Below are 25867 nucleotides of genomic sequence, written 5' to 3' on the forward strand. Positions count from 1 at the left end.
GCATTATATTGTAAGTGTGGATTTAGTAGAGGAGAGGTAGCCAGCACTTGGCCCAGCCGGGCACCATTCTGTTAATAGCTTGGCCATCGCTGTGGCTATTGTTCAGGAGACACTACACGGATCAGACTCCTCTCTGAGTCAGAAGCAGGTCTCAAAGGCAGACACTGAGACTTCCTCTCTGTCATCCAGCTGCTGCCTGTCATTACTGAGAGCCTCTGAAGTTACAGCCAGCTGCTTCTGCAGATCAGCCCATATATTCTTACTTCATTCCTCTATCCAGCATTCATTTGCACACAAATGTGAAAAAAAAATAAAAATCTACATTTTAACTTTTAAAATTGCCAAATGTGCTGCCTGGACGGAGCTCAGCTCACAAAAACAAAATGTTAAAAAATTTGCCACTGACACAAAATACAGTAAATCAAACCTCAGATGTATCCCCATGATGCACATTAACTTTGTTTGTTCATACATTTCGTCTCCCCTTGCATAACTAAGGAGATTTTCCACATGGTTCTCATTCCATTTCTGTATCTAGCTGACCGCTGTAGTCCATGGACAGACACACCAAATTCCTCAGCTAACAAGCACCATTAGGGAGCAGAGGAGGGAGGCTCAGTGACTTCTCACAGAGGAACATCTTATCATACTAAAGATGACCAGCTACACTAAGCCGTTTAATCAGAAAATTACATGCTGCATGAAACTGTTGCAACTTTGCGGTAACTGCAGTTAAACTGCTCAAAAACTATCCAGATTCTGGTTAGAGAGCCCAACGGTTACAGTCCAGTAACAATGGAGAGAGCAACCTCAGTCTTATGGCTCTTCTTTTCTTTTGTTGCTCAGGCGTGGGCTGTCAGATAATATATACTCTTGCTGTCATACATGGTGTGAGAGAAGCACAGGCTGCAGAAAGCCAGTGGTGTGACCTGACGCTGGCCCCTGCCCTACACCCAATCGGAGTGAAGCTCAGTGGAAGGAGTCCTGTGCTGACATGACAGCTCCTGCTGGGAGGGAAAGAGATGAGGCACAGCTCACTTCTAATCCCCAGATTTTGCCAGGCTGGGACCCCTCCTGCGATGCTGCACATTCCAACTGTGCAGAAGCCCCACGCTTGCCCAGAGCAAGAGTTGTGCTGCTGGACTTATACAGAGAATGTAGTGTGGTGAATGATGTACTGTATAAATGGAGAAAAATGTCTATGTACGCATGTACATAGACATGTACGAGAGATCTGCTCACACTTTGCATGTGTGTCGGTAATTCAGTCATGTGTGCAAGAGCAACTTGCAGTGACATGCTTCAGCGAGCATGCCATTTACAGAAAACTTAGGATGTTGCCTGTGAGGCACAGTGCCCAAAGCAAATACTGCAGATTTCTGAAGAGTTGAAGAAACATGGGCAAACCGTTTAGGGGATCCCTGTAACCAATTTTCCTGGCATGCATACGCACACAACATAGACAAGACTGTGGTCGGTCAGTGGTGAACGACTTAACTCCTCAGGCTCTGGTTCTTCAAACACACCCTCTTCCTGTTTTCATAAGGGAAAAAACAGCAGCGGAGAGGAGGAGAGAAACAGCAGGGTGAAGGTGAGACTGAAGTATCATTACTCAGCGGTCAGAAGGAGGCCGAAAAAACCTGTGTAGCTTATTGTGCCTGTCTTAACTGGAGCTGACAGAATTATTATACTGACATAAATGCAATAAACAATTCAGTCATTTTTAAATAAAAATGTGAAGCATATTCTCTTTGGTTTGAGCTCAACAATGATGGGATTTGTTGCCTTTTACATATAGACCAATTTTTTAAGACTGTTGGAAAGATTACAGACATTGGCTTATTATAGATAACATAACAAATCTTTAAATAGAGACAGGAATGAACAGCTTAATCAATAATGACCTTTGTAGCAGGCCTTATCTTTTGATGAAGACAGTGGGAGTCATGAGACATTCAAGAGACTAAGCAGTAATTTTAACTCTGTAGTGATAATGCCGCTCTCCTTTAATTTATGAATGAAGGTATAAATTCAATTAATTAAAAATGATCCACACTAAAATCTGAAACAATGATTAAAAAAAACACGCACACAAAGAATGAGCCAATGTAAATAAATTCTGGATCTGCTGAATATGGTTATCAGGGGTGAACTTTAGCAGCTTGTTAACTGATCACAGATAATATCCTCTGGACAGTGAATAAGAGAAATATAGAGGGAAACCTATTATGACTCTAAATACAAAACTATCCATCCATCTTCTTCCTCTTATCCAATTCAGGGTCGCGAGGGGACTGGTGCCTATCCCAGCTATCATTGGGAGAAAGGCAGGGTACACCCTCGACAGGTCGCCAGTCTATTGCTGTGTTTACATGACACAAAATTATCTCAAGGATAAGAGGAAGCTGGGGAAGGATGTCTAAGGCACTCAAATGTGCATGCACGATAGGACACATAAAATCTGAGTAATGGTCCCAAAACACACAGCAGGCAAAGTTCAGATGTTCTAAGGATGTATTTTCCCTCAAAAAGGCAAAAAAAAAAAAGAAACCACCTCCACTTTTAACCACTGGTTTTTATCCATAGGCACGGGAGACCTCAGAGGACACGCCAATGGCAAGTGATTTTCAAAGCAGGGAAAATATTGGGAGATAACTGAGCCAACATGAAAAGCTCTGCAACTTCAAATATATATACAATGTGTGTGTGTGTGTGTGTGTGTGTGTATATATATATATATATATATATATATATATATATATATATATATATATATATATATATATCACAGTGTGTGGAGTCAAAGGAGGAACACATCAAAAGTTTTTCACGCTGTGCTGCATCTGTGTTACGAGCCTTTCAGAAATAACTGTCGCTCTTTGACAAAGATTATTAGCTCGTCTCTTAAAAAACAGAAGATTAGTCGTGGCATGAACCATAAGAGCCATATAATCTTTTCCTGGACCTTGAGACATGCTACTATTGTTTTCTCAGTTGTGTGTGCTTGCATTTTTGTTTTTACTGTGGGGAAATCCTGTATGCATGAGGCTACTATAAGATATAACTGTAAATAGAAGCTTTGAATACAGAACAGTGTGAACACTGCGCAGGCTGGTCAAGCTGCTTCTGTCATCAAACGAAGCAGATTCCCTGCTAATATGACTTCCTCAGGGGCCCCTGGATCCTATGCAGTCACTCATAATTACACTTTCAATAATGACAGCTCTGCTGCTGTTCATCGTTGCTAGCTCTGAAATCAAGTCAACTAATACAGGCTTCATGCTAAAACGTCTAATTTAAAGCAGAAATAAACAGCCAGGTAAATATTTTTGTTCCTTTTACTTATTTCCACCCTGATTCCAGCTGTACTTGCATTATAAAGAGTTGCATATTAATTTTATTTCCTGTAAGTCAATTTTATTCTAAGTCTGTTTCTAGCCAAAATTGCCATCACATATAATTTTACTATGAAATATGGATGTAAATGTCACCTTGCTAACCAAGCTACCTTGCCAGAGCTAGCATTAGGTTGTAACTCTCAAGTTTTCATCCAAGTGTGGTCATGTCCATCTTTTATATACAGTTTATGAATGCATGTGGACATTTTAGACAGCTCGCTGAAATTCTTCTGAGGAAATACAGCAGAATTATTCAGGCGACTGCAGGAGATGATAATGCACGATATAAGGTTTCACACTTCTATCATCTGGATTCTCTTAGGTTCATAAATGCTGGGATTTGGGATCATGGAGCAGGGCTAAAATAATGAGCAGGAGTGCATATTTCTTTTTCTTCCCCTTACTATCTGCACTTTGTGACACTTTCACCTCCACTCAGAGGTGAGGAGGGCCTCCTCATCTGACCGTAGCAGCCTCTCCCATGACATCAGAGTGATACGTGAAGCATGCAGACCAGATAGCAGAGGAGAGGAGAGGAGAGGAGAGGAGAGTGGTAGAAGCCCAGCTGGAGCACTTCCATCTCACCATCTGGGCCCAGAGCTTCTTACAAAGTACTAACACACATGTGCAGCAGCCACCATGGATCCATCCAACCAACACTGGGTTATTCATGCATAAACGAGCTACTGTATTTTGTGCATTGTTAACCATATATGAATAGAGGTTACAAGAGGCATCTCAACAGTTCAGAGTTCATGTTTGTGTAACTCTGAGTGGGATTTACAGGAGACTTAACTGTGGCCAATTCTATAAATCCCCCCAAGTATCAGATAGCACACCGCTAAATATAAATGCTTTATTCTTTCAACTCTCTCATATTTGCATGTGAACACAGCTTGTAAGTTTCTGAAAATAGATTAACCAGTGCAGGATGATCTTGTCTATTAACTGTTCGCAAGCCCACAGCTGAGCAACTATCATGCTTTGGATTTCTCAGCATGCCAAGTGTATAAGGTTGTTGTAAGATAGATGACTCTGTTCTGCACAGAAACACCTCACTTAAAAAGCCTCCTTTTATCTACCCTTTCCTGAAATTATATAATAATATAAGGGGCTTAGTAAATGGTAAACCTTCTAGTATTCTCTCTGTAGCATCACCACCATTATATCTGGATAATAATGGCCACTTGTGCATCACTTGAATTTAAAGGAGCTTTCCCATTAGACATCTTTCTTGAAGCATAGCTTTGACTGTTGTGGCAAAACCTCTCTGAGATACAATTATTCACAGCAGGCCACAGTTAGCTGCACGCAAGATGTATGTCACCTGTTGTTCACACATCAAACATGTATACCAGGCCTGTTGCTCTCCCTGCTCTTCCTGTGCTCACATCTTTGATCAATAATTCTGTGGCCACCCGTCAGCCGTGCTCCAGAGAGAGGGGGCCCATTGTCATCTAATTACAGGCCTACTTCTCTATGACTGAGCCAGCGGCTGGGTGAGTGTGATTAAAAGTCAGCTGGGGCACGCAGGCAGTTCTTTCAACTGGAACTGGAACAGCTTGGAAACACAGCACAGGCAAACAAAGCTTTTTTCATCACGCACCAGTTGGGGCTGAAATTATAAACATTATTGGTGGCGACGTTTTTCTCTGATGGGGGTTCACAGAAGTTAGAAGCAACGTGATCAAGCACCTAATTAGTGTTAAAATTGCGAGCACCTGTGACATCTGGAGGGGCTGAAACTGTATCGCATGAGTTCATCTTCGGAGCAAAGCGTTAGGACAATATCCAGCGATAGCGTCACGGGAGGGACAGCCGCCATCTGAGTTAATGAGGTCATTTGTTAGGAGACAAAACCGTTGTTTGTCTTGACTGAGTTTAGAGGTGTATGTGTGTATATGTGCATGTGTGCGTGCTTGTGAGTCCATGTCTTCCTTCACAGAATGGAAAAGGAACAGATACGCCACAGAAAAAAACTGCTGAGAAGCAACTGGAAATAAAATGAACACAGATACAAACACACCACAGAATGACAGCACTGATTATAAAGAGACTCAAAATTACCACAAAGAGATGCAAGGGGACTGTGAAAGAGACATAACTGGATTACAACAAAACGGAAAAAACACCCACAACAACCATAAAGAGATAAAACTGTAAAAACAAAACAAAACATATTCTATACAAATGCAGAATGACTGCAAAGAGACACTATCCACATATGCCTCATTTGTAGTGATTTTTTTCTGTTGTTAAGACTGGACATGTGCTTTATAAATGGGAGGTGGGGGGCCTTTAGCATGCCTTAGCCTAGAAACCCCAATTTTCTCATAAACTGTGTGTGATTATTTTTTTTCTATTTTTTATTAACAAAGCTACAGCAAATCAGTTCAAGACGTTCACTAAGACTTTAGCCTCTGGGTAGTCTACAATACACCTACAAGACTGCAGTGTATGAAGGAGAACCTTTCCTGAGAGAACGCACAGGAAACGCCTTTCCTTTATTATCTTTCCTGCTGTTATCGCTGGCAGTGCCTGCTCGTCTCTGCTCTATTTTCTAATCTCCACTGTCGCCGTGGCCTTCACGCCATCCCCATATAACTCCTCATTCTCAGGGCCCCACTCCCTCATATATCTACCGCCCTCCAAGGCCAGTCTCCTCATATTACCTTGCAATTTAGTGAAAAGCATCAGATAGCACAAATTAAATGCTTGGTATGTTGAGAAATTGGAATCACATTTGACCCTCCATTCAGCCTGCCAGGTAATAAAAGCAATGCACTGTATCCACTTGTTAGTGCTCCTTATAATTGCGGTTAAATGGAAAGGGCGAACTTAATTAAGCATCTTTAGATCGCTCATCTGTTCATGTGTTTCTCTGTGATTTAGAAGCAGTGCTTCCCTTCATCTGCAGCAATTGTGTTCTTACATCTATCATGATCTGAGGCCCGTTGCAGATGTAAGTCTGGGGTTGAGTTTAGGTGACAACAGCACATATGCAATCACGGACCACAGCAAGATTTATGATATGGCATAATGAGTTCATATTGATGCATGAATAAAACCTTAGCTGAAGCTCAAACTCCAGATGTGCTCTTATGTGGCTTCACTGACTCCAGTTACATTGAAGTTGCCTGGTCTGAAAGAACAGTTTTTTGTTTTTTTTTTAAAGCTCAAAACTTACTAAGGTACAGCATTAAAATGAATTAAAACATAACTTCTAGTCAGTGTCAACAAAGAAGAATCAAATATTTTAAATCCACACATTTAATAATGAAATAATTAGTACTCAATAAACTCTCTATATCATTGAAACTTGTTATATTATAGCTGTGACACGATTAAACAGACAAAAGTCAATAAAAATGAAGATAAAGTCCAGGTGGATTTCTGCTCCTTTAATCCCTGTAATTACTGTTTTTAGTCCCACTCATCACTGAACCATCACCCTATTTTGTAGTGCACAAAGAAACCTGTGTGTCTTTGAGTATGCACTAGTAAGATTTGTTTATATACTTAGGATGAAGAATTTAAAGATTTGGAATTTTGCCTGCTGCTGAATTTTCCTTTATTGCTTTTATTTACATAGAGAGTGACTTCACATAATAGATTTTTACCAACAATCGATCCTTGTGAGTCACAATGCAGTGCAAACTAATAATATTTTGTGACAACATCTAGCCCATCATCTAAAACTAGAACCTGCAGCTAGCGGTCTATAACGGCAGTGTTTACAAATCCTACTGCTGTGCTCTGATCCTCCACAATCACACCCCAGTCTGGTGATGAAGGTGCAACTCTGAAACCACAACACATGCTGTGCTGATACATGATCTACTGCTTCATCCCCAGAGCTCACTGTAAATAACAGAAAAGCCTACCTACAACTATTTCCATGGGAAACAATCCTGCTTTGTATCACTCTATCTGCATATCTACAGTGCACAAGCACTGCACTCCTGTCTTCCTCAGGGCCCGTTCACATAGAGAGGCCCTGTCTACATTGCTAAACATCAAAATTGCTGGTTAGGTTTATGCTTCCTGCACTGCAATGCTCAGGTTTCTCCTCATCTGGTCTACATAAGAGGGGGTAGCTTGGCTCAAGTATGGGAGTCTGTACTGCCTTATTCAGGATGAAGGACAGACCCCAAAACCACAGCACTTACTAACATGCAGTGTCAGTCTGATACTACAAGTTCCTTTACATTCATTAACCAAAGGCAGTTTCCAGATGAACTACCATCCAGTTTGTTATCTGTCCATCATTTAAAAGCCAGTGTTCATCATGGAACCGGGCTACATTACTGCATATGGCATGGGTGAAAAGGCACTATTAATGCTCAGCACTGTACCTATACAGGATTTGGAGCAACACTTGCTACCATCCAGACAATGTCTTTTTCAGGGAAGGTTTAGCTTTTTTCAGCGAGGCAATGCCAAACCTCATTGTGCATGCAATTCTGTCAAACAGCTAAAATCCCAGAGTAATGTGCAAAAGTCTGCTAATTTCATTATATTTTGTTAGGAAAATAGGAAATAGGTGCAGCGACTTCTTGAAACGTGCAAACATATGTGAAATTATAGTATAGAAGGCAAAAACACTGTACAATCCTTACAAGCTTGAAAGTCAGTATTTGGTGTATATCAAGCAACAATTGGAAATAATTACACTAACAAAATTGCAGCATTTGCTCTTCTCAATTAGCAAAACTTTACATTTTGTTTCTATTTACATTTTACAGCGTGCTAACCTTTTTTTGAAGCTCTCTTGTTATAAGCAGTACATATATGGTTTGGTGTAAACAACACCAGTGTACCAGTGTAAAAAGATATTCTGTAATTCCCACTGTACTTGCTTTTATTAACTTCTGTAAGTGTCCACTGTCTGTCCATATTTAATCTGGGTAAGTTTCTCCAGCATGGATCCCTCTTGTAAGAGAGATTTCAATCTCAATAAGAGCACCTATTTAAATAAACAAATAGAAAAGAAAGGCATGTGCATGCACAAGTGTTTCAAGTTAAGAGCTCATTTCCCTACTGGGTTAAAATGGCCTATAATGTGAGTATTCATGATACAGTAAGGGGCTTCAGAGGAGAGCATTTAAACATCAAACGAGAGTGTGTTTACTTAAATCCCAAAGTGTCGATGGAGAGCCATCAGTAGAACCAAGAGCTGACAGCTTAGGTCATCAAAGAGACTTTACTACTAGTGCTGCTCACAAAAAGCCCAAACAATAGCAGGAAGGGGCTGCAAGTCTTCAGGAGATGAGCCACACACAAAGATCTTCAAGCAGGATTCATTAGACTGGCGCTGAGGATGGGGAGATCTGTCAATTTCCTGTTTTTTACCTCCCAGCTAAGTGGTGACGGAGGCCTGCGTGTGCCAACACCACTAATGACCCAAAAACGATGGGCCGCTAACACGATTGTTCAATGCTGCCCAAAATGGAAGCAGCGCAGACCACACATCCCTGGAATCAGACATGTGTGTTGGCAACACCGACATCTCATCATTAGTGGTGACCAGAAATGATGCCAGTGACTGTGTGTTTGCAAGTACGAACACAATGGTTTGTTAAGAGCCTCCTAACACAGAGGACATCCTCCACATATGGTTGAGGGAGCCTGGCTCCAATACTAATCTGCTCCCACTGTTTATAAAATAAACACTCCCGTGAACACTAACCTACAGCCTGCCCAGTCTCCCCACTCCTGCACCCTCAACTCTGCATCTGGCTGACCTTTGACCTGGACTGTTTGAACTGTGCTTCCTGTCCAGCGCGACTATAGTATAATGACAAAATCTGTACTGTAGGCACTTTTTACGCACCGGTGGAGGGGATTACCAACATATCCTCACGGAGGTGGCACATGCGGCCATCCAACACGATTACATAAAGGGATGCGGCCCAGAACTTTGTCTCACAATCATAAAAGTCAAAAAGAGAAGTAGTTAATTAAAAAAAAAAGTTTCAACATATAGATGCTATGTTATAGAAGTCCATGTAAGCATGCATTTTCATAAAGCTCTACTTACCGGTGTTAAATTACTTCTAATTGCAAAACCTTTGCCTGTAAAGACAACACCACTACTTTTTCAAAAAAAGGTTGTTCATGCAGACATCCCCACAGACACCCCCACCCTCTCTCGCTCGCAGCCCTGAGCCTGCTTGGCTCAGTGGTGGTGGAATGAGACGAGATAAGCCCATGGTTGGCCTCCATCAACACATGAGGCTTTCCAAAGCGAGTAGTGTTACAGACAGGCGCTCCTCTGGGGCTCAGTGGGAGTGGGAGCGGACTGGGCTGCTCAGACATTAGTAGGCTGCTAATCTGCCCCCAGCCAGCTTGCTGATGCCCACCATCTGTGTCTCTAACTCATCACCCACTGGCCAGGAGCCTCTGCAGGCACACACACACAAGTAAACAAACACCCAGAGAGAGGTATTTAAGAGGCGATTCTCTACCTGGCTCGGTTAATTACTGATTGTCAGTGCCACCCAAAAAGCAGAGGCCAGGAGCCAGTGGAGAGGAGTAAGGGGGATAAAGAGGAGCCAGCTGTGAACAGGGGCACATCAACTTCAGTTTGTTTCATCGTCCCCATTACGCAGGGAATTTGTGTCAGATATAACTAAAAAATAGCTCAATCAGGAAAAAAAAAAAGGAAAAAAACAAAACAAAACCAAAAACGATTGCGACAGGTTTAATTACCACCAGCAGCGAAGAAGTCAAAAGACTTGAGGTTGAGGAGTGTCGGGAAAAATGCAGCCGCTGGTTATGCTTCATTTACTTGACAAGACTTCACAGTCATAATTGTGGATGCCTCTGGCACTACTGATCAAGGGGATGTAGAGGGTTAAGAGGTCAGGAGGATGGAGGATGGAGATTAACTGAAAGGCCTGAAACTCCTCAAGGAGTATGACAGCCACACAGGTGCGCTGCACTTACCCCCCCGCGTAACCCCCACACACCCATCATTTAGGCCTAAAATGTCCTGTGGGCGTCGCAGGCAGGTGATTAGCAGATACAATTACTATGCCTCACTTACCTTTTAGCCATTCACCTGTATGTTTGAATGTGGCATAAATAGGGTTGCTGCTCCATGTGATCCGAAGACTGTTTTTTTTTAGGCGGGGAAGGCAGAGAGGGGTCTTTTGCTTTTCAGAGCTCCAGATTTGCAGCCAGTTGAATTCCCTTTTTAGTAAACAGGCTGTAAAATGAAGAAGAAAAAGTTTGTAGATTGAATTATTTGGTATTTTTGCTACAATTATGGTAATTTCACCTCTAATCTACCATTTGGGCTCTTTGTTGCATAAAATATTCTTTTACAGTCACGTGCACTGTCTTAATCAAATAACCTCAAATGTTTTTGGGGGTTTTTTTTAAAGCTCAAACCTCACCACCACCACCGCTAATCATACAGTCCCTAAAGCAGTGCAGCACGTCCACAGGGAGTAGCTGCAATGAGAACTGTGATGACATTTAAAGTACTTGCTAAATGTACCCATGTGAATTTTGGGGTGTTATTCTGTGGTAATGTTACCCTCAAAGTATTATCCATATCTGTAGCCATGTCGACTCTAAATACAATTATACAATGGAAACACTACCAGTGCCAAAACCCCATTTGATTTTTTCTGGCAGTCTCGCCTTCCTATGTGACAGGAAGGTTGAACCTCCAGGCACTGCTCCAGACTCAAAACATTAACACTCATTCATCGGATTATTTAACAGCAGTCTCTGTTTAGGATGGTCCAAAATATCTCACAGGAGCCAAAAGATGGAAAATATTTGCAAAGCTATGTCTGGAAAGGAGGCTGTCAGCGATCCATCCAGAAGAAATGTGCGGCACCAGGCTGAACAGAATACAGATCATTTTTGCTGATCGCATGCTGCGCTACAGAAAAAAGGCCAGTAATGCCATAATGCTGCAAGAGGAAGATAAAAGTGAGGGCTTTTCCTCTGGCTTATGAACACAAGAGGTCCACACAGAAAAACCAACACAAGGATGATTCAATTATCCTCCTACTAGCTCAGGGATCCCCCCCCCCCTCCTTTCTTCTAAATGCCTTCTACACAAAGACTAATGTTTTCCCTCGGTGCAATAAATAACCTTTTATTCCTGCTGCCACGGAAAGTTCACCTGCACAGACGATCACAGCGTCTGCCCTCATATTTGTTACTGCCGCCTTTTAATTTGACCTGAGCCAACCTGTCATGCTCCATCAAACGTGGGAATCGGATACCTTAGGAACACAGGCGCCTTTGCTTTGCATTATGGCTCACCACCACCTCCCAGTGCTTTAACACATTGATTCTGGGAGCAGAGAGAAAGTCACCCGCATCACATGAATCAAGCACTGTGACAGGGGTCCGTTAGGTCTGGGATCACACGGAGGATCACAAGTCTCTCTTTTTGCTTCTCTCTCTCTCCCATCTGTATTAGCTGGGGATGAGAGGAGCGGGATGGCCCTCTAAAGGCATATATTTCCGTTGATGAAGAGATAAATCAGATCATTTCTGGAGTAAGGAAGGGAGCACAGAGAGAGCCTTCTTGGTCATCCCCCTTTGAGATGTAAATGGCACGGTGGCACAGAAAGAGGGCCAGGTGTCTGATGCAAAGAGGGAAAGCGTGACGGTGCATGCATTCCTCAGAGACCTAGACCATTAACTGTTGCTGTGCCTTATGCGGGTAAACATCAGCAGATTCTGTAATGGTCCATAATGGCCTTGCTAGAGTAACACAGTTGGATCAGAGTGATCACTGCAGGTATCCTCTCTGAAGTAAGATATTAGTCATGTCTACACATGCGTGTGTTGATATTTACACAATAAAATGTATTGAATTAAGAAAGTTAAAGTTTCCAAATTATGAGGAACGTCTGCCTTCTGTGGATAGCTACACTGAACGCCTGAAGACCAGAGGTCAACAGCTGCCGCTCACACCTTGCTGGACGATTAGAAACGAGTTAGCAGGCTCACTGGGGTCATCAGGACAACAATTTGTAGTGAACACTTTAGAGCCTGGGGAAAAAACTTCAAATGTCCCCCACCTCAAGGTAGAGAAAAGAGGCATTTGGAAGGTTAAACTGTGAATTAAGAAAAGAATAGCAACCTGTTATTAGACTTAAGGAGAAAAGGGGGGGCAGGAATGGCATTTACTTTGGACTCAGTCAGTCAAGCTGCCAAGAAAGCCTGACAGGAGAAAGGTCAAATATGTTGGAGATATACTCCTACAGTGACTTTACAATCTTTCTTTCATTTTCCGGATGCCTAGACAAACAGAAAACAAACTGTGAACTCCCGGTTGATAAGATTTTGTACCTCACTGTTATATCTGAGATGTCAGGGTTGACATAATGCAGAATAACACTGTTATACGAAGGGAAATGTATCACTGGGGTGGATAAATCATGTTATAACACTAACCCTGATTAAATGTAGCTTATCTTTATTGTTTAAAAGCCCCCTATAAAATCCTTCCAGCTCCACCAGGGAACTACTGCTCAAGCACACCTTAATCCAGTGTAGCTCCAAGTGTGTGTGTGTGTGTGTATATATATATATCAAAATACACCTATTAGTAAGCCTTTTACTAACAAAGGGCAGTTAAACTTAGCTGTAGTAGCCGCTGGCATCAGTTACATATGTAGCATGAGAACGTTGATTTTTCAGAAAGACAACAAATACATTATAGCAAAATAAACACTTAACAAAAAAAAAAAAATATATGCAGAATATTTGGCACACATGAACTAACACTGACACAGTCTCACTCAGAAACGTTACTGAAGCTGAAAGCGGCAATCAGTTTTGGCAAAGTGACTTTTATATACCCTTTATTGACATTAAAAATGTCTTTTTCAAGACAGCTCTGGCCAAGAGGGAAGCAGATATTTCAACAAATATAACATCACAGTTCTATGAAGATATTTTAAGTGTCCAAAAAGGACTGAATGGATTGTAATGTAGGTACAATAACACAGTCATAAAGATACTTGTGATTTTATATAGAAACTTTTCATAAATTCTGTTGACTAGTCTGTTTATCAATATAAGCAAAGATGTTAGACATAAAAAAAAAAACAAATATCAGAAATCAATTTTTTGGCAGACCGGCATTAGAAAAAACCCCTCCACAATCAAACATATGGAACAATCTATGGAAGCCTGTTTATCCACTGAAGAAATGTATTTTTGCCATCCATAAATCAAAAATTTGTGTTATGAATCTTGAAATTTCTACTCAAAAATACTTTTATAATTCAAAATATTTAGTCAGTAAATCAAAACTTCGATTTACTGGCAGCAACAAACTTCCATAGAGCTACCTGCTGTGGTGACCCCTTGTGAATAAGGGGGCATCCAAAAGTAGCTTCTTGATGTACGATAAATACCAGACACAAAGTCCTACTAATAATCAGGACAATTTGACAACTTTCTTAAAACTGATCCAAGAATTATTTGGCAAGTTATTTTGAAGCATTCTCGAAGATAAAAATTTCAGTTGTCACTAGCACAGCACAGCATGTGTAAAAATCAGCATCTCTTTTTTTTTTTTTTAAGAAGTATTTTCCTATAAGTTATACTTCTACCATTTCAGGGTTGTTTTGAAGGCTTTGTCTCCTCCTTAAATAATGTCTCTGACATAAAATAAACAGCGGACGACAGTTGGCTGTAAAACAAATTTATTCATAAGTAGAGCTGTCACATCACTCTGTGGCATTTTTGAAGAATGTAATGCACAATTGTCTTTAATCTAACAGTTGACCATATGTTGGTGCAGCATTTTTTTTATTTTTTTTAAAAAGAGGAATTAATGAAGACATCCATCTTGGAACCTGCAGGGCATTCAGTTCGACACTCATGGAGACAAACTTCTCATTTCAAAAGGGATGACTCTGCTCTGCCATCTGCTGGTGAAAATCAGGCATTACATACAATCAGGTCTAAAGATCAGCAGGCCAAAACAATCCATGCTGATGGCAATCACATATGCAACACATCTTTTTAAAGCTGGCTTCAAACAATAGTTTATCTGTAAGATTAAACCTCATGCCACTGCTGTTAATCATCTCTCTTTTTTTTTAATAAATCCAAGTAAAAACGGTAACATGTTTTTAGTGAAAAAGGCATTTTAGTGGCAAAAGTTCCCCTGAAATTTTTTTTTTGTTTTCCTAGTGTTACAAATGCTGCTCAAAAATATACTGTCTTCGACTGTAAATGACATATACAGCTACCGCTGAAGTTTCTGTAACCGCATGATAAAATATAGCAGTTTACACTGAAAATAAATTTCATTACATAATTCTTTGTCATATGTACACAAAGAGCATTAAATTAAAATACAAATGAAATGTGAAGATTTGCAGTACAAGCAACTAAAGTATTGCATAAGGGGAGAGTGACTGCTGCTTTTTATAACTGAGCCAAACACGCGTTTTTTTTAGCAAAGACTTAATAATAGTTATACACAAACACATTTAACATGCGTGCACTTGTGTTTGTCAAGACTCCCTTTATCATTGTGTTGATAGTTCAGAAAGACTAGGACTGTAAAATAAGACTGATGTTTTGTAAAACACAAAAGCTTTGCAATTCACGCCTGCCACCTCCCCCCAAAAAAGCTACAAAAATCCCAGTAAATCTCAAAATCCCATGACCCCTCGTGACTGTACAGAAAACAAGCTTGGTCACGTGCAAGGGTCGTAGATCGTCTCAGAGTAACAGTCTTAATTTCCTTTGGAAGTTCTAGCAAACTATGACACACACACAAAAAAAGAAATGGATCCAACACCGTACTGGCTCCAACTGGACCTCAAGTAGAGCCAAAACAAAGGCCAGCACCATTAGGTGATTTGCTTTTGACAGCATGTGCACAAACACAAGCAGGCAGCTGATTTGCACTTGGAGAGAGGTGGTCAATAAAGTGATTGGTTTTTAAGAAGGCAGGAATGTGTCATACAGTGAGGAAAGTCCAGTGTTCTCCACTCTGCTGCCCGGGAATGACTGCTTATCTAAAGTGGCTGGAAGTGCCTCGCACCAAGAGAAGAGCAGCTTATACACAGAGAGCAGTTCAACTGACTCTGGAAAAAAGGATGATTTTTGCACTAGCAGGGCATGCACACGCACACACACACACACACACACACACACACACACACACCACAACAACAACTCCATGTTTAAAATGTATTTAAATAAATCACGCTTGTTGGAAAAGACTTGAAAACAATTCAGTGTGACTTCCACCGATTCAAGAAGAGTCTCTCAATTCAATAACATTTTTTTTTTTTTTTTACTGTGAAGAAAAATTTAATCTGAATTTCAGAGACATGCGCTTGCACCCACCCCGAAATTTAATGCATCCCATCCTTGCTGTGGTCAGGTCTCCCAAAGAGGAATTACAGCTGCAAGGCTGCCCTCTAGTGAACAAAACTCAAAATGAAATACAAAAGCTTCAGGAGGTTGAAATGTGTGGAGCTTGCATCAGGAGTTTACATCTTCTGCTGCATATTATTACTAGTGAACTTGATAGTGTTGCTTTTGAGTGGAAACCTACAAACTGTAAGAATTGTGGCACCTCAATAAGATCACTGACACCCTTGAATACTCTGCTCTCACTAAATCAGTAAGTCTCCCTTGCAAAAATAGTACTAATACTTATGGTCTGAGTTAGAGAATCAAGCATTAAAGAGGCACTGTCAGCTCCATATTAACAAATGGCAAAAGCATCAAAGTAGTTTTATATTAAGCAACGGTGCTTTAGTGTATGCTGATAATATCAAAGGCATAATTGTGTGTAAAATGTGTAACTGAATACAAAGTAGTCCAATATTAGAAAAACAGTGATGCTGGCCAGTCAGGGACTTCAGCAAGGCCAAACTGGTTGATGATGCGAGAGTGCTGGTGCTTAGTCCACACACACATACAGACACACACACTGTTGCAGAGCTACAAGTACGTATCCTGCTCTGTGCTGTCAAGGCTTTGCGTTGATCGCTGAAGAGCAGATTCTTTGGCAGGGGGAAGGCCTGTAGGAGGTGATTTCTGCTGCTCAGCTGAGTCCGTTTCAGTCTGTGGCACAGTATCTGGCATCACGCTGTTGATTGGAGGAGGGGTGGGCTGTTCTGAGGATGAAGGTGGAGGGTCACTGGGAAGAGGGTAAGGATTAGGGATCTCCTGTATGGGCTGGGATTTCTTGATGCTCTTCTTTTTCTTACTCTTCTTCTCCTCCTTGCCCTTCTTCAGCTGTGGGGTAGACTGAGGCACTTCAAGTACAATAGTGGGGTTCTGCTGCAGGTCCTGGCGCCTGGGTGGCTCAGCCAACATGATGATCCGAGCGCCGTGCATTCTCGGAGGCGGTTTGAAATTTAGCTCTCCGCGGTTCTTCTTCCAGCGCTTGAGCTGGATGTGATGCTCTCGTTCCACGTCTCGCGCCGTCACCGGCACCTCAAGAATCTGCAAAGGAAAAAGTTAAGTCACCCGGTCACTGCTGGGCTCATATGTTCCTTCCGTGTCTGGCCATTGCACTGAGATTGTGAACTTTGTTCACAAATGCCAAAGTGCTTCAGGCTGCCATGGATGCACCGTCACACACAGTCAAGATGGTGCTACATATAACAGGGGGCATTGTTTGGGAGGACAGACCCTCACACAAGACTTGATACAAGGAACCAGACACCAGGCTGCCAGCACTCTGGTCAATTTGTCTGTGTGTCACTTTAATTCACTCTCAGACTCGCTGGTATTCTCTTGGCTACATTTAGGAACACTTATTGTTCCCTCTAACTCCACACCCACAAGAAGACACAATGATGTTTACATCACTGCAAGATTACACCAATGCAAAATAACTTAAAGCCCGTTCAAGTCTTTAGAAAATTGTGGCATCAGCAAAATAAAACAAAATATGATTGTCTTAAAAATCACATTTTCTAGCTGGCAACACTAACTGCATGATTCCTATTGTCTCATTATAGTAAATAGATAACCAAGTAGCCTCACATGATGAGGTAACTCATGTGATGAGAAGCATGATATCTGGACTGTAGTTACTCCTGAAAAAAGTAAAAGTAAAGAAAAACAATCTGTATCAGACATCTTTAATGCAATTCCTTCAGTTTTTGGAGAAAGTCACCAAATTCAACTCTAGTCTTAAATTACAAATTTTACAAGCTTGAGATCAAAGGTCAGAATCACTGACGGGACACTGAAGACTTTGGCCGTGGACATTCCAGCAGACTTAAAGAAAAGCGATCTGGAGAAAACTTACCTCTCGAACGAGGAACCCCTCCTGCATGTATCGAGGCTCTATGGCCCTGAGAAGTTCCATGGTCTCATACTGGCCTTGGCAGGCCTTCAACTTCTCACGGGTTCCCAACATGCACTTAAGCAGCACCAAGCCCACACGAAAGATGATCTTCACTCCTGAAAGAGGAAGCAGCAGCCAATGAGTAAATTTCAGCGTAAAGGGGATGTACCTGGCACCACTGCAGATGCATACCATCACAGAGGAACATGTCCCAGACGCGCAGCACTGATGCCCAGGGCAGGGTTCTGGAGAAGGCACACATAAACCATTCAGTCATGTAGAGGATGGGGTCGATCTTATGTTTCTCCAGATGCCGGAAGGCTAGAGGGGAGACGCGCCGCAGCAGGGCGAACAGTATCTCTCCATCTAACTGTATAGCTTCCTGAAAGGAGGCACAGGTAGAACAGTCTTAACAAAACAAACAAAAAAAAGTCCTCTGTTGGTGCTGAAATGTGATACGCACATGGATGCTCATCTGTTAAATTAAACCAATCCTTATTTCTGCATATTGTTTTCCCCATTATGCATGACTACCCAGATTTTGTACTTATGAGGAAACATTTAATTAGCTAACCTTCTTTCATAACATGGAATTAATAATGACAGCAGAAAGTGAGAGGAAACAATTATTATGCAAGAAACTTTACTCATGTAGCTGGCCAAGGAAATAAGTTACGGTCTGTAAACAACTCATTGATTTAATCAGAAAACCACAGCCACAGCGCCAATGCGTCAGACACGCTGTGGGCAACAAAATCCACATTCCAGTTTTGCTGTGCAAAAGGCCCACAAGTAGGTGTGGGCAGTTCTGGTAGCAGTGGAATATAACTTCTTTTGAAATGAAGTTATATTCACTTCACATTTCCAACACTGAGACAGGTCATCAAAAGTTTTAGTCTCACCAGGCCAGGACTATAGTAACCAGGAAGATACTTCTCACAGATCTGCACCAGCCCCCAGAAAGCATCCTGTGGAAACAAAAACAGATGATGTAAAGACATTCCTTCGTTAATCTTAGAGGGCATTACTCGGTTCACACCGAATCCGGAAAATATTTCAAATGTTGTCTTTGATGCAAGATTTTCTATCCACTCTACCCTTGTGAAGCACTCGGGCCCTCTTAGGACACCAAGTTAGTCTGTATAACAGTATTGTGTCACACAGTATTGTGTCAATCTAAAGTCCTTTCCCAAGCAACTCTGCAACACTCAGAAGCCATCTTGGCAACACCTCCAGATACTTATATTTGGGTCTTTATTTTTGATGCTTTAGCTAAATGAACTTAAATTTCAATGATTACCAGGAATACATGTATATAACCGCCACTCACATCTGATTAATCCACTTCAAAGTTTGTTCTCTCTATTATACTGTTTCTGAAGTTCACAATTTAACAATATGCAATGTTTCCATCTAAAAAATGATTTTGGAGACTATTCCTTTAACGTATTAATTAGCTGGTGCTTTTAACGACCACTTGAGACCTTCCTCAAACTGAGAGTCAATGTGTCCAAATCACACACCACAGCGAACAAAGCAAAACTGAATGAGTTGAATTCCGGATTGCATTAGAGGAGAGGTTTTTCCTGACAGATAATACACTGGCACACATGCAGAGAATTTTGCCAGGGGCACTATCCACCATCTTTGTGAGTTCAAGAACTCCAAACTCTTGTATAGTCACTATGGCTGCCATCATAATCATCTAAAATTTGATGCATTATTCATCCTGTGGAGTAGCTCTGGGATTCATCTACAGACTATATCATCTGTACACTCTGCCTCAGCAGATCAGCTTAAAATGAGACTTTCCTGAGGTCACAAACTAAAACTGCACCTTACAAAATAAGAGAAATAGCCTGTTTCTATTTTTAGTTTGGATTTTAGTTTCAAAGACCAAAATAAGTCTTCAGAACATCCACACCAAAGGAGACAGTATCAAAGGGATTTAGTACCTCAGCAGGCATGTGCATAAGCAGCACAGCAGCAATAGGAGCCTGGGCCTGGCAGTATCCCTCCTCTGGTCTGTAGAGAGTATAAGCTTTAAGAACACGGAACAGGTCCTGCTGCCTGCACAACACAATAAGCACACGACATTTAAGCACATTAAAACAAGATGCGGTCAACAACTCCTGTGTGATATGTCACATCACATTGCTCACCCGTGTCCTCCCCGTGACACAAACATCTCATGAAATGGAAACTGTCGATGGAGGTCTTTTTCAATCACATCAAGCCACTTGGGGTCCCCCGGCTGGCTATCCAGCTCCTGACAAAAAGAACACGGGGGACATGTGAGATCTCTGTGATAGAGCAAAAGTAGTTCCATATTTTTAAGTGGAAGGAATACAGAGAATGGATGTTTTATAGGATTTAATGATCTCAGCAATAAATTTAATTATTCATTCTTTAACTACAAAAGTTCACTGAATGGGGTAACCCTTTATTGGCCCCAGGATGAGCTGATGCTATGTTTAAACTTTATATTTGAAAATATTCAAGATCTGTATCATTCAAACAGATGTTTTCAGGTATTTTGAACACCTGAGGCACACATTTAAATGGAACAAAACATTTTCTTTTTAAATATCTACCACTGAAAAGTTTTGCAAAGGTAATATCATTATATGTCTGTATCAGGTCATAATAGTCTCAAGAGCTTGAAAAAGGCAAGTGGACTTCTTTAGTTCCAAAACCAAATGGTGGCGAGTCCCCGGTATTCAAACCCTAATAGCGGCTGTCCACTTTGGAGGTGGTCTTTGACCCACTATTTGACCATGTGTGTCATCACATGAGCCAAGGTGTTTAAAAAAAAAAAAAAAAAAAAAAAAAGCTGTGGGTCATTACCACTAGGGGTTTCAGGTGAAACCACTGTGAGACCTTCCCCACCCTATCATGTGGCCTTTTGAAGTCACCTGAAGTAAGGTGTGAGTGGGGGTTGAGGCACCTGGGAAGGGATCTCAAGACTGCATTGTAGGTGGCTGACAGCTGGTGTTGTAAGCCACCACCTCAGTTCAGTGATGTTCATTCACAATGGATAGATGGCTCCTTTTACTCTTCTTTCGATCCATCTGTCTTCCCAGTCCAAAATGTGAACATTGGCATCCTTGAAAGAGCGTCCTTTCTCCTTCAGGTGCAGAAGTACAGCCTGTCGAGGTGGCTCTTATATGTTGTGCCACGCGGTTTGTCCAATGTAGAGGTCTGAGCAGTCCTCACTGCACTGCACAGCACACACTATGTTGCTTAGCTTGTGTTTGGGAGTTTTGTCCTTGGGATGACCCAGTTTGGCTGGGTCTGATGCATACTGGGCTGTCATGCTTGGAGAAAATTCTCCTGAGTTTCTCTGACAAACCTGCTACAGGAGGGATGACAGTGTTGTTCTGTTTGTCATCCTCCTTCTTCCTACTTGGTGTCTGACCTTCTTTCTTCTGCATCTTCGCTGAACTCTCCACCTTTTGGTTTTAGAACTGAAGAAGCCTCTTGGATAAGAGGTGAAAGGTCTTCAAAAAACTGAAAGAAGTCCAGTCGCCTTTTTCAAGCTCTTGACACCGTCATGATGGTTCATTTAAGCTTCCCACAAACACCTGCTGAAATAATATGATTTTGGACTTCATTTGGAGGTGGAGGAGGGGTTTGCTGTTTATTTTCATTTTTCTCTACTTTTTTTGTTTATTTTATTAAAACTATTGGGGTTTAAAAAAAATAAAATAAAAGGTGTGATCATCTAAAAGTGAACCAGTTCCAGTCCTTTGTCTTAAATATCTGGGTTCTCAGCCCAGTTTGTAACGCTGGTGGATGACCACACTTTCAGTATGAATTTCAAATGAAATTTAAAAATGAAATGAGCGCAAAGTACAGCATAAATAGATGTGTGAGGGGGAAGTGAAAGGAGAAGCTGTCGGACCTGAAACTTTCCTTGGTTCTGCTCTTTCTTCACCTTCCCCCCAGACAGGTAGAGCCATGCACGGCCTCTGAGGGCAGGAGGGATTCCTTTCTGGCACCGCAGCCTCACCTGGGTCACAGAACAAAAGGGTTTGCCCAAATAAAGTGATACACCAAAGGAACATGTGCAAATACAGCTTGGTTAAATCTAAGAAAAGCAATCTAGTATGCAGATACAGTGCATGGTCATTACCACAGAGCTGCCTCTTGGTATTGGTTCCCTTTCTTGAATACATGCAGTTTTGTAGTTAGAAACTAACAGCTTACACTTAGGGTGTGTTGACATGTATCCATTTTTTGGCATTTACTACAAGATCAGAATTTGATCAAACATAAGCCAGCATTCGGGGATATTGTAGCATCTGAGACGCTCATATTAGAGCCTCAGTTATACAGATAAGACTGTAAACTTGTCATGTGATTTATATTTTCAGAATAAAGGAAACAAAACTTGATCTCCAAGGGGGCAATTACTGAAGTTGCACAGTAACATAAACAGACATCACACCCCCACTGATGGGTCAGGTAGTAGAAAGGTCAGTGGATTAATCCTTAACTCCTCCAGTCTGCATGCCAAAGTATCCTTGGGTAAGATACTGAACCCTAAACTGCTTTAGATGCATCCATCAGAGTGCGAGCGTGTGTGCGAATGTTAAAAAGCGCTTAGGTGTAGATAAAAGTGCTGACGTGTGTGTGTGACTGAGTGAATGAGACTTGCAGTAGAAAGCGCTTTGAGAGCTCAACTGACTAGAAAAGTAGTATGAGTACAAGTAGTATAAAGGAGAAAAATGGTTTTGGCCAAATATGCCTAAACACTGCATCACTGACATACACAACACACACAATGAAGCAATTCCTCATAACTTTTTTTTTGGCTTGTTGCTATGCCTATAACCTTCATAGGGCCAAATTATACTAAAATGAATGCTACAAAAAAAAAAAAAAAAAAAAATCACCTTCATTAAATTTAATCTTTATTCACGTTATGTCTCCAAGTTGAGCAGTTGCAATCTTTCATCAAGAATCACAAACAACTGTTGGAGCAACAGATTGGCTGACCTACATTTAACATCTGACTCCTGGGGAGACACTTGATGTGACCTCCATTACCATTTCTGGGCACTTTTGTTTGTACTAATGCAAAGCTGGTACACTTCCCCAAGGACAGTTCAGTTCTTACTGTACAAAAACTGTTGATCATGGGGGCACAATAAAGGATTAGAAACCCTGACCTTTAATTGTACTTGCAGTGCAAGAAAAGAAACACTTGTTGCTACTAAATTGGCTGTTTCTGTGTTGCACACATACATTCCTACCCTGAATCTGGGACTGTCAACTTGTCATATTGTGCATGTGGTGATACAGGGACAGGGGTTGTGTCCTGGCTTGCTGCTCATTTATGGGCGTGAAGTTAAGTTGCAGCTCTGTGCTGAATTACTGACAGCATTTCACACAGAACCAGCTAGACAAGTGAAGCTGCAAAACAAAAAGTCTATGCAAAGTCTTGTCCTTGTGCAATCAAATATTTGAGCGTTACTATTTGCTTTGTTTGATCATGTTGACTACTTGTAACTGGAAAATAAAAAAAAAAAAAATCTAGAAACCACATGATATACTTCAGCAAACAAGCTTCCGAAACTTCTTTAAAAGAAAACGTACAGGTTGTGATTTGGCAAACTTCACATGGCTAGTGCCATGCAAGGTATGCAAACACGGCATCTTTTGTGTAATTGAGCTAACACCTGGTTCTGACCTTATTGAATCTCTTGATCATCCACTTGTCCCAGTGACTGAGCATGTCCAGCCACTTCACCTCCCTTTGCCTGAGCACTGCTGGAGGCACATCCTGAGCTCTGGTTACACAATGAAGGGGAAAAATAAAAAAAAATAAAAAGAGAAAGCTCAAATTATATTTTGCACTTTTCATTTATTTTAAATGCAAATGAGCGAATGACATATATTTTCTTCTATTAGCATAGGAAGAATTAGCCAGGTGGCAGAAAGTTGCTCATCTTTGCAATAAGGAAGGTCTGAAATAATCCTCCAAATTGGGCGAGGCTTTTTTTTTTTTTTAAAGGCAGTTTGTTAGGAGCAGGTTATTTTCTTTAGGATGCAACAACAGAAAAAAGATTAAAAAAAAAAAAATCTCACAAAGGCAGGTTATCTTTCTGCATTTGCCATCAGATCTCTGTGTGTGGCCATGAATCATTTGCAGGCAACGAACTATAAAAGATACAAACTCAGATGTATTTAATGGCAAAGACTCTGATCTCAAATAACTGCAGACAGGATTTGTCTGTTTTATGATGCAATTTAACAGTAAAATGTTTACAGGCAAGAAAAAAAGGGACTTTACATTATATTCTCCAACAGAAAAAGAAAACGTAAGCAAGTATAACCTACATTATGAATGTGGTCTGATGCTTTACTATGGCATGTAATTATCTCATCGGCACAAGCCTGTAATTGTAGGGATGAAACGTCTTCAAAGAGCTCTTCTTATTTAAGACAGACCTCTTTCGGTAACAAAGTGTAGCCTATGTGTTGTAGATCAGTGCAAAATTCTATACTCCAGCTTCAGCTCCCATGGCCTTTAAACAATAAAGAGACACTTTTGTAAGCTAAACACTGACTATCTATAAAGTTGAGCCAAAAGAGGCCCTCTAGTAAAGAGGCACCAGAGCTGCGGCTCCAAGGCTGCCAAAAACTCCACAAGACAGGAAACTCCCAGCCAGCCGGTGCTTGCCACAACTTTCACCCACTCCTTCCACTGTTTCACTGCTGTCCTGCAGGCTTTAGACCCAGCATAAGAAGAAAAGAGAAAGAAATTCATTTCTTCAAAAAAAAAAAAAAAGAAAAAAAAAGTCTGCACTATCTTGCCAAAAAAACAGGAATAATTAATTCCACGCATGACAGGCAGTGAATAGTGCTCTGTCAGTATCCCCCACAAAAAGTGACAGATTAAAAGAAAAATTGTTTGACACTACATGACAGAAGTACGAGTCCACCTTCATCTGCATGTTTACTGCTTTCGCTGAGTGTGGCAAACAGTAAGCATTAAAAAAAAGAAATAGAAAGAAAAGAAAAAAAAAAAAAAAAAACAGTGCCACGCAGCTGGTTAGGAGCTCTTTTAGTCAGTCACATAACAACAACAACAACACCTGCACAACTTGTCATCATAACTAATGCTAACTTATCCTGTACTGTTTGGCTGAAGGAGGCTGCAAATTTGCCACCTATTTATCTAGCTGGCAAAACAACACAGATGGTTCCAAAGAGTTGGAAGAAACTTACGAATCCTCCGAGTACTTCTGCGCCCCACCAATGAATCCATATTTGTCGGTCTGCCTTTCGCTGGTGAAGCCGTTGATCTCCGAATCGGATCCCAATGAGCTTTCATCGTCAATGTGACTGCTGCTAAGTGTCCTGATGCTCTCCGTGTCCACCGGTCGACGGCCGTTTTCTATTTTGGCCATGGTAGCGAGAAAGCTAGCTTCCTAGCCGGGGCAGCTAACGTCAGCGAGCTTGTGGACAAACCCCAGGAGTCAAATCTGCTCCTCCGCGTAGGTTGTCGAGTCAAACTGCACCGACGCCATGATTTCTCGGCGCGAGTTAAACTTTCCAGCTGTGCTTCTCCCCGTGAATATTTTCTAACGGTACGCTACAGCTGTCAGGCCACATTAAACAGGTTATGCCCTAGGTTTACTTGATTATTTTCCCCCCAGTTTTACCATTAGCCAGCTAACGTACAAAAAGTTAGCCTTAACTGCTTGTGACAACACAATCCCAAACTATTTCTATATTGACCCCACCTTCACCGAACCACCGCTACCTTATTATCTCATTTTACACAGTTAACTACTTACTTATTAAACCACTCGGTTAACGGACTTGTATGTTTTATCCTCAGCTAGCTGTTGCTTGGTTTTGCTGTCCTGTCATCCCACCCGAGTGTTGGACAGATTTGTGCCTTTCCTAGTATCCCAAGTGTACCGCCCTCGGTTGGCTTTAACATCCTAATGTTACGCCTGCCCCTAGTGGCTGCTGAAGGAGGAGGAAGTAAATCCTATGTCTAAGCCACTGCTGTCTTTATGTTAACTTGCTCTTTTTGTGCACGAGGACATGTGACCTGCGATAATCCATGACATTTAGGCTCATCCTGTTGCCATTAACCCACACTTGCAAATACTGCAGCAACAAAAGCAGACTTTTT

The 25867-nt window shown here is 41.4% G+C and overlaps 1 protein-coding gene across 1 annotated transcript; it reads right to left on the reverse strand.

Moving 5' to 3' along the window:
- Nucleotides 1–14069: 14069 nt before the first annotated feature.
- Nucleotides 14070–25709, reverse strand: LOC115785455 (TBC1 domain family member 10A-like). Its single transcript, XM_030737099.1, has 10 exons — nucleotides 24949–25709; nucleotides 23408–23507; nucleotides 21617–21724; nucleotides 19875–19981; nucleotides 19668–19782; nucleotides 18615–18680; nucleotides 17905–18094; nucleotides 17674–17828; nucleotides 16328–16859; nucleotides 14070–15545 (listed from the first exon to the last, which is right to left on the reverse strand). The coding sequence occupies exons 1-9, from the start codon at nucleotides 25128–25130 to the stop codon at nucleotides 16353–16355; spliced, it is 1530 nt and encodes a 509-aa protein (XP_030592959.1). The 5' UTR covers nucleotides 25131–25709; the 3' UTR covers nucleotides 14070–15545; nucleotides 16328–16352.
- Between the last annotated feature and the right edge of the window lie 158 nt (nucleotides 25710–25867).

Source organism: Archocentrus centrarchus, chromosome 9 (genome assembly GCF_007364275.1).
Source record: "Archocentrus centrarchus isolate MPI-CPG fArcCen1 chromosome 9, fArcCen1, whole genome shotgun sequence".
NCBI lineage: Eukaryota > Metazoa > Chordata > Actinopteri > Cichliformes > Cichlidae > Archocentrus > Archocentrus centrarchus.

Coding starts and splice junctions, on each gene's coding strand:
- LOC115785455 (XM_030737099.1), bottom strand. CDS start 25,130: ATGGCCAAAATAGAAAACGGCCGTCGACCGGTGGACACGGAGAGCATC. Junction 23,508..24,948: donor CAGAAGTACTCGGAGGATTC/GTAAGTTTCTTC, acceptor TTGTGTAACCAG/AGCTCAGGATGTGCCTCCAG. Junction 17,829..17,904: donor GGACATGTTCCTCTGTGATG/GTATGCATCTGC, acceptor TTCCTCTTTCAG/GAGTGAAGATCATCTTTCGT.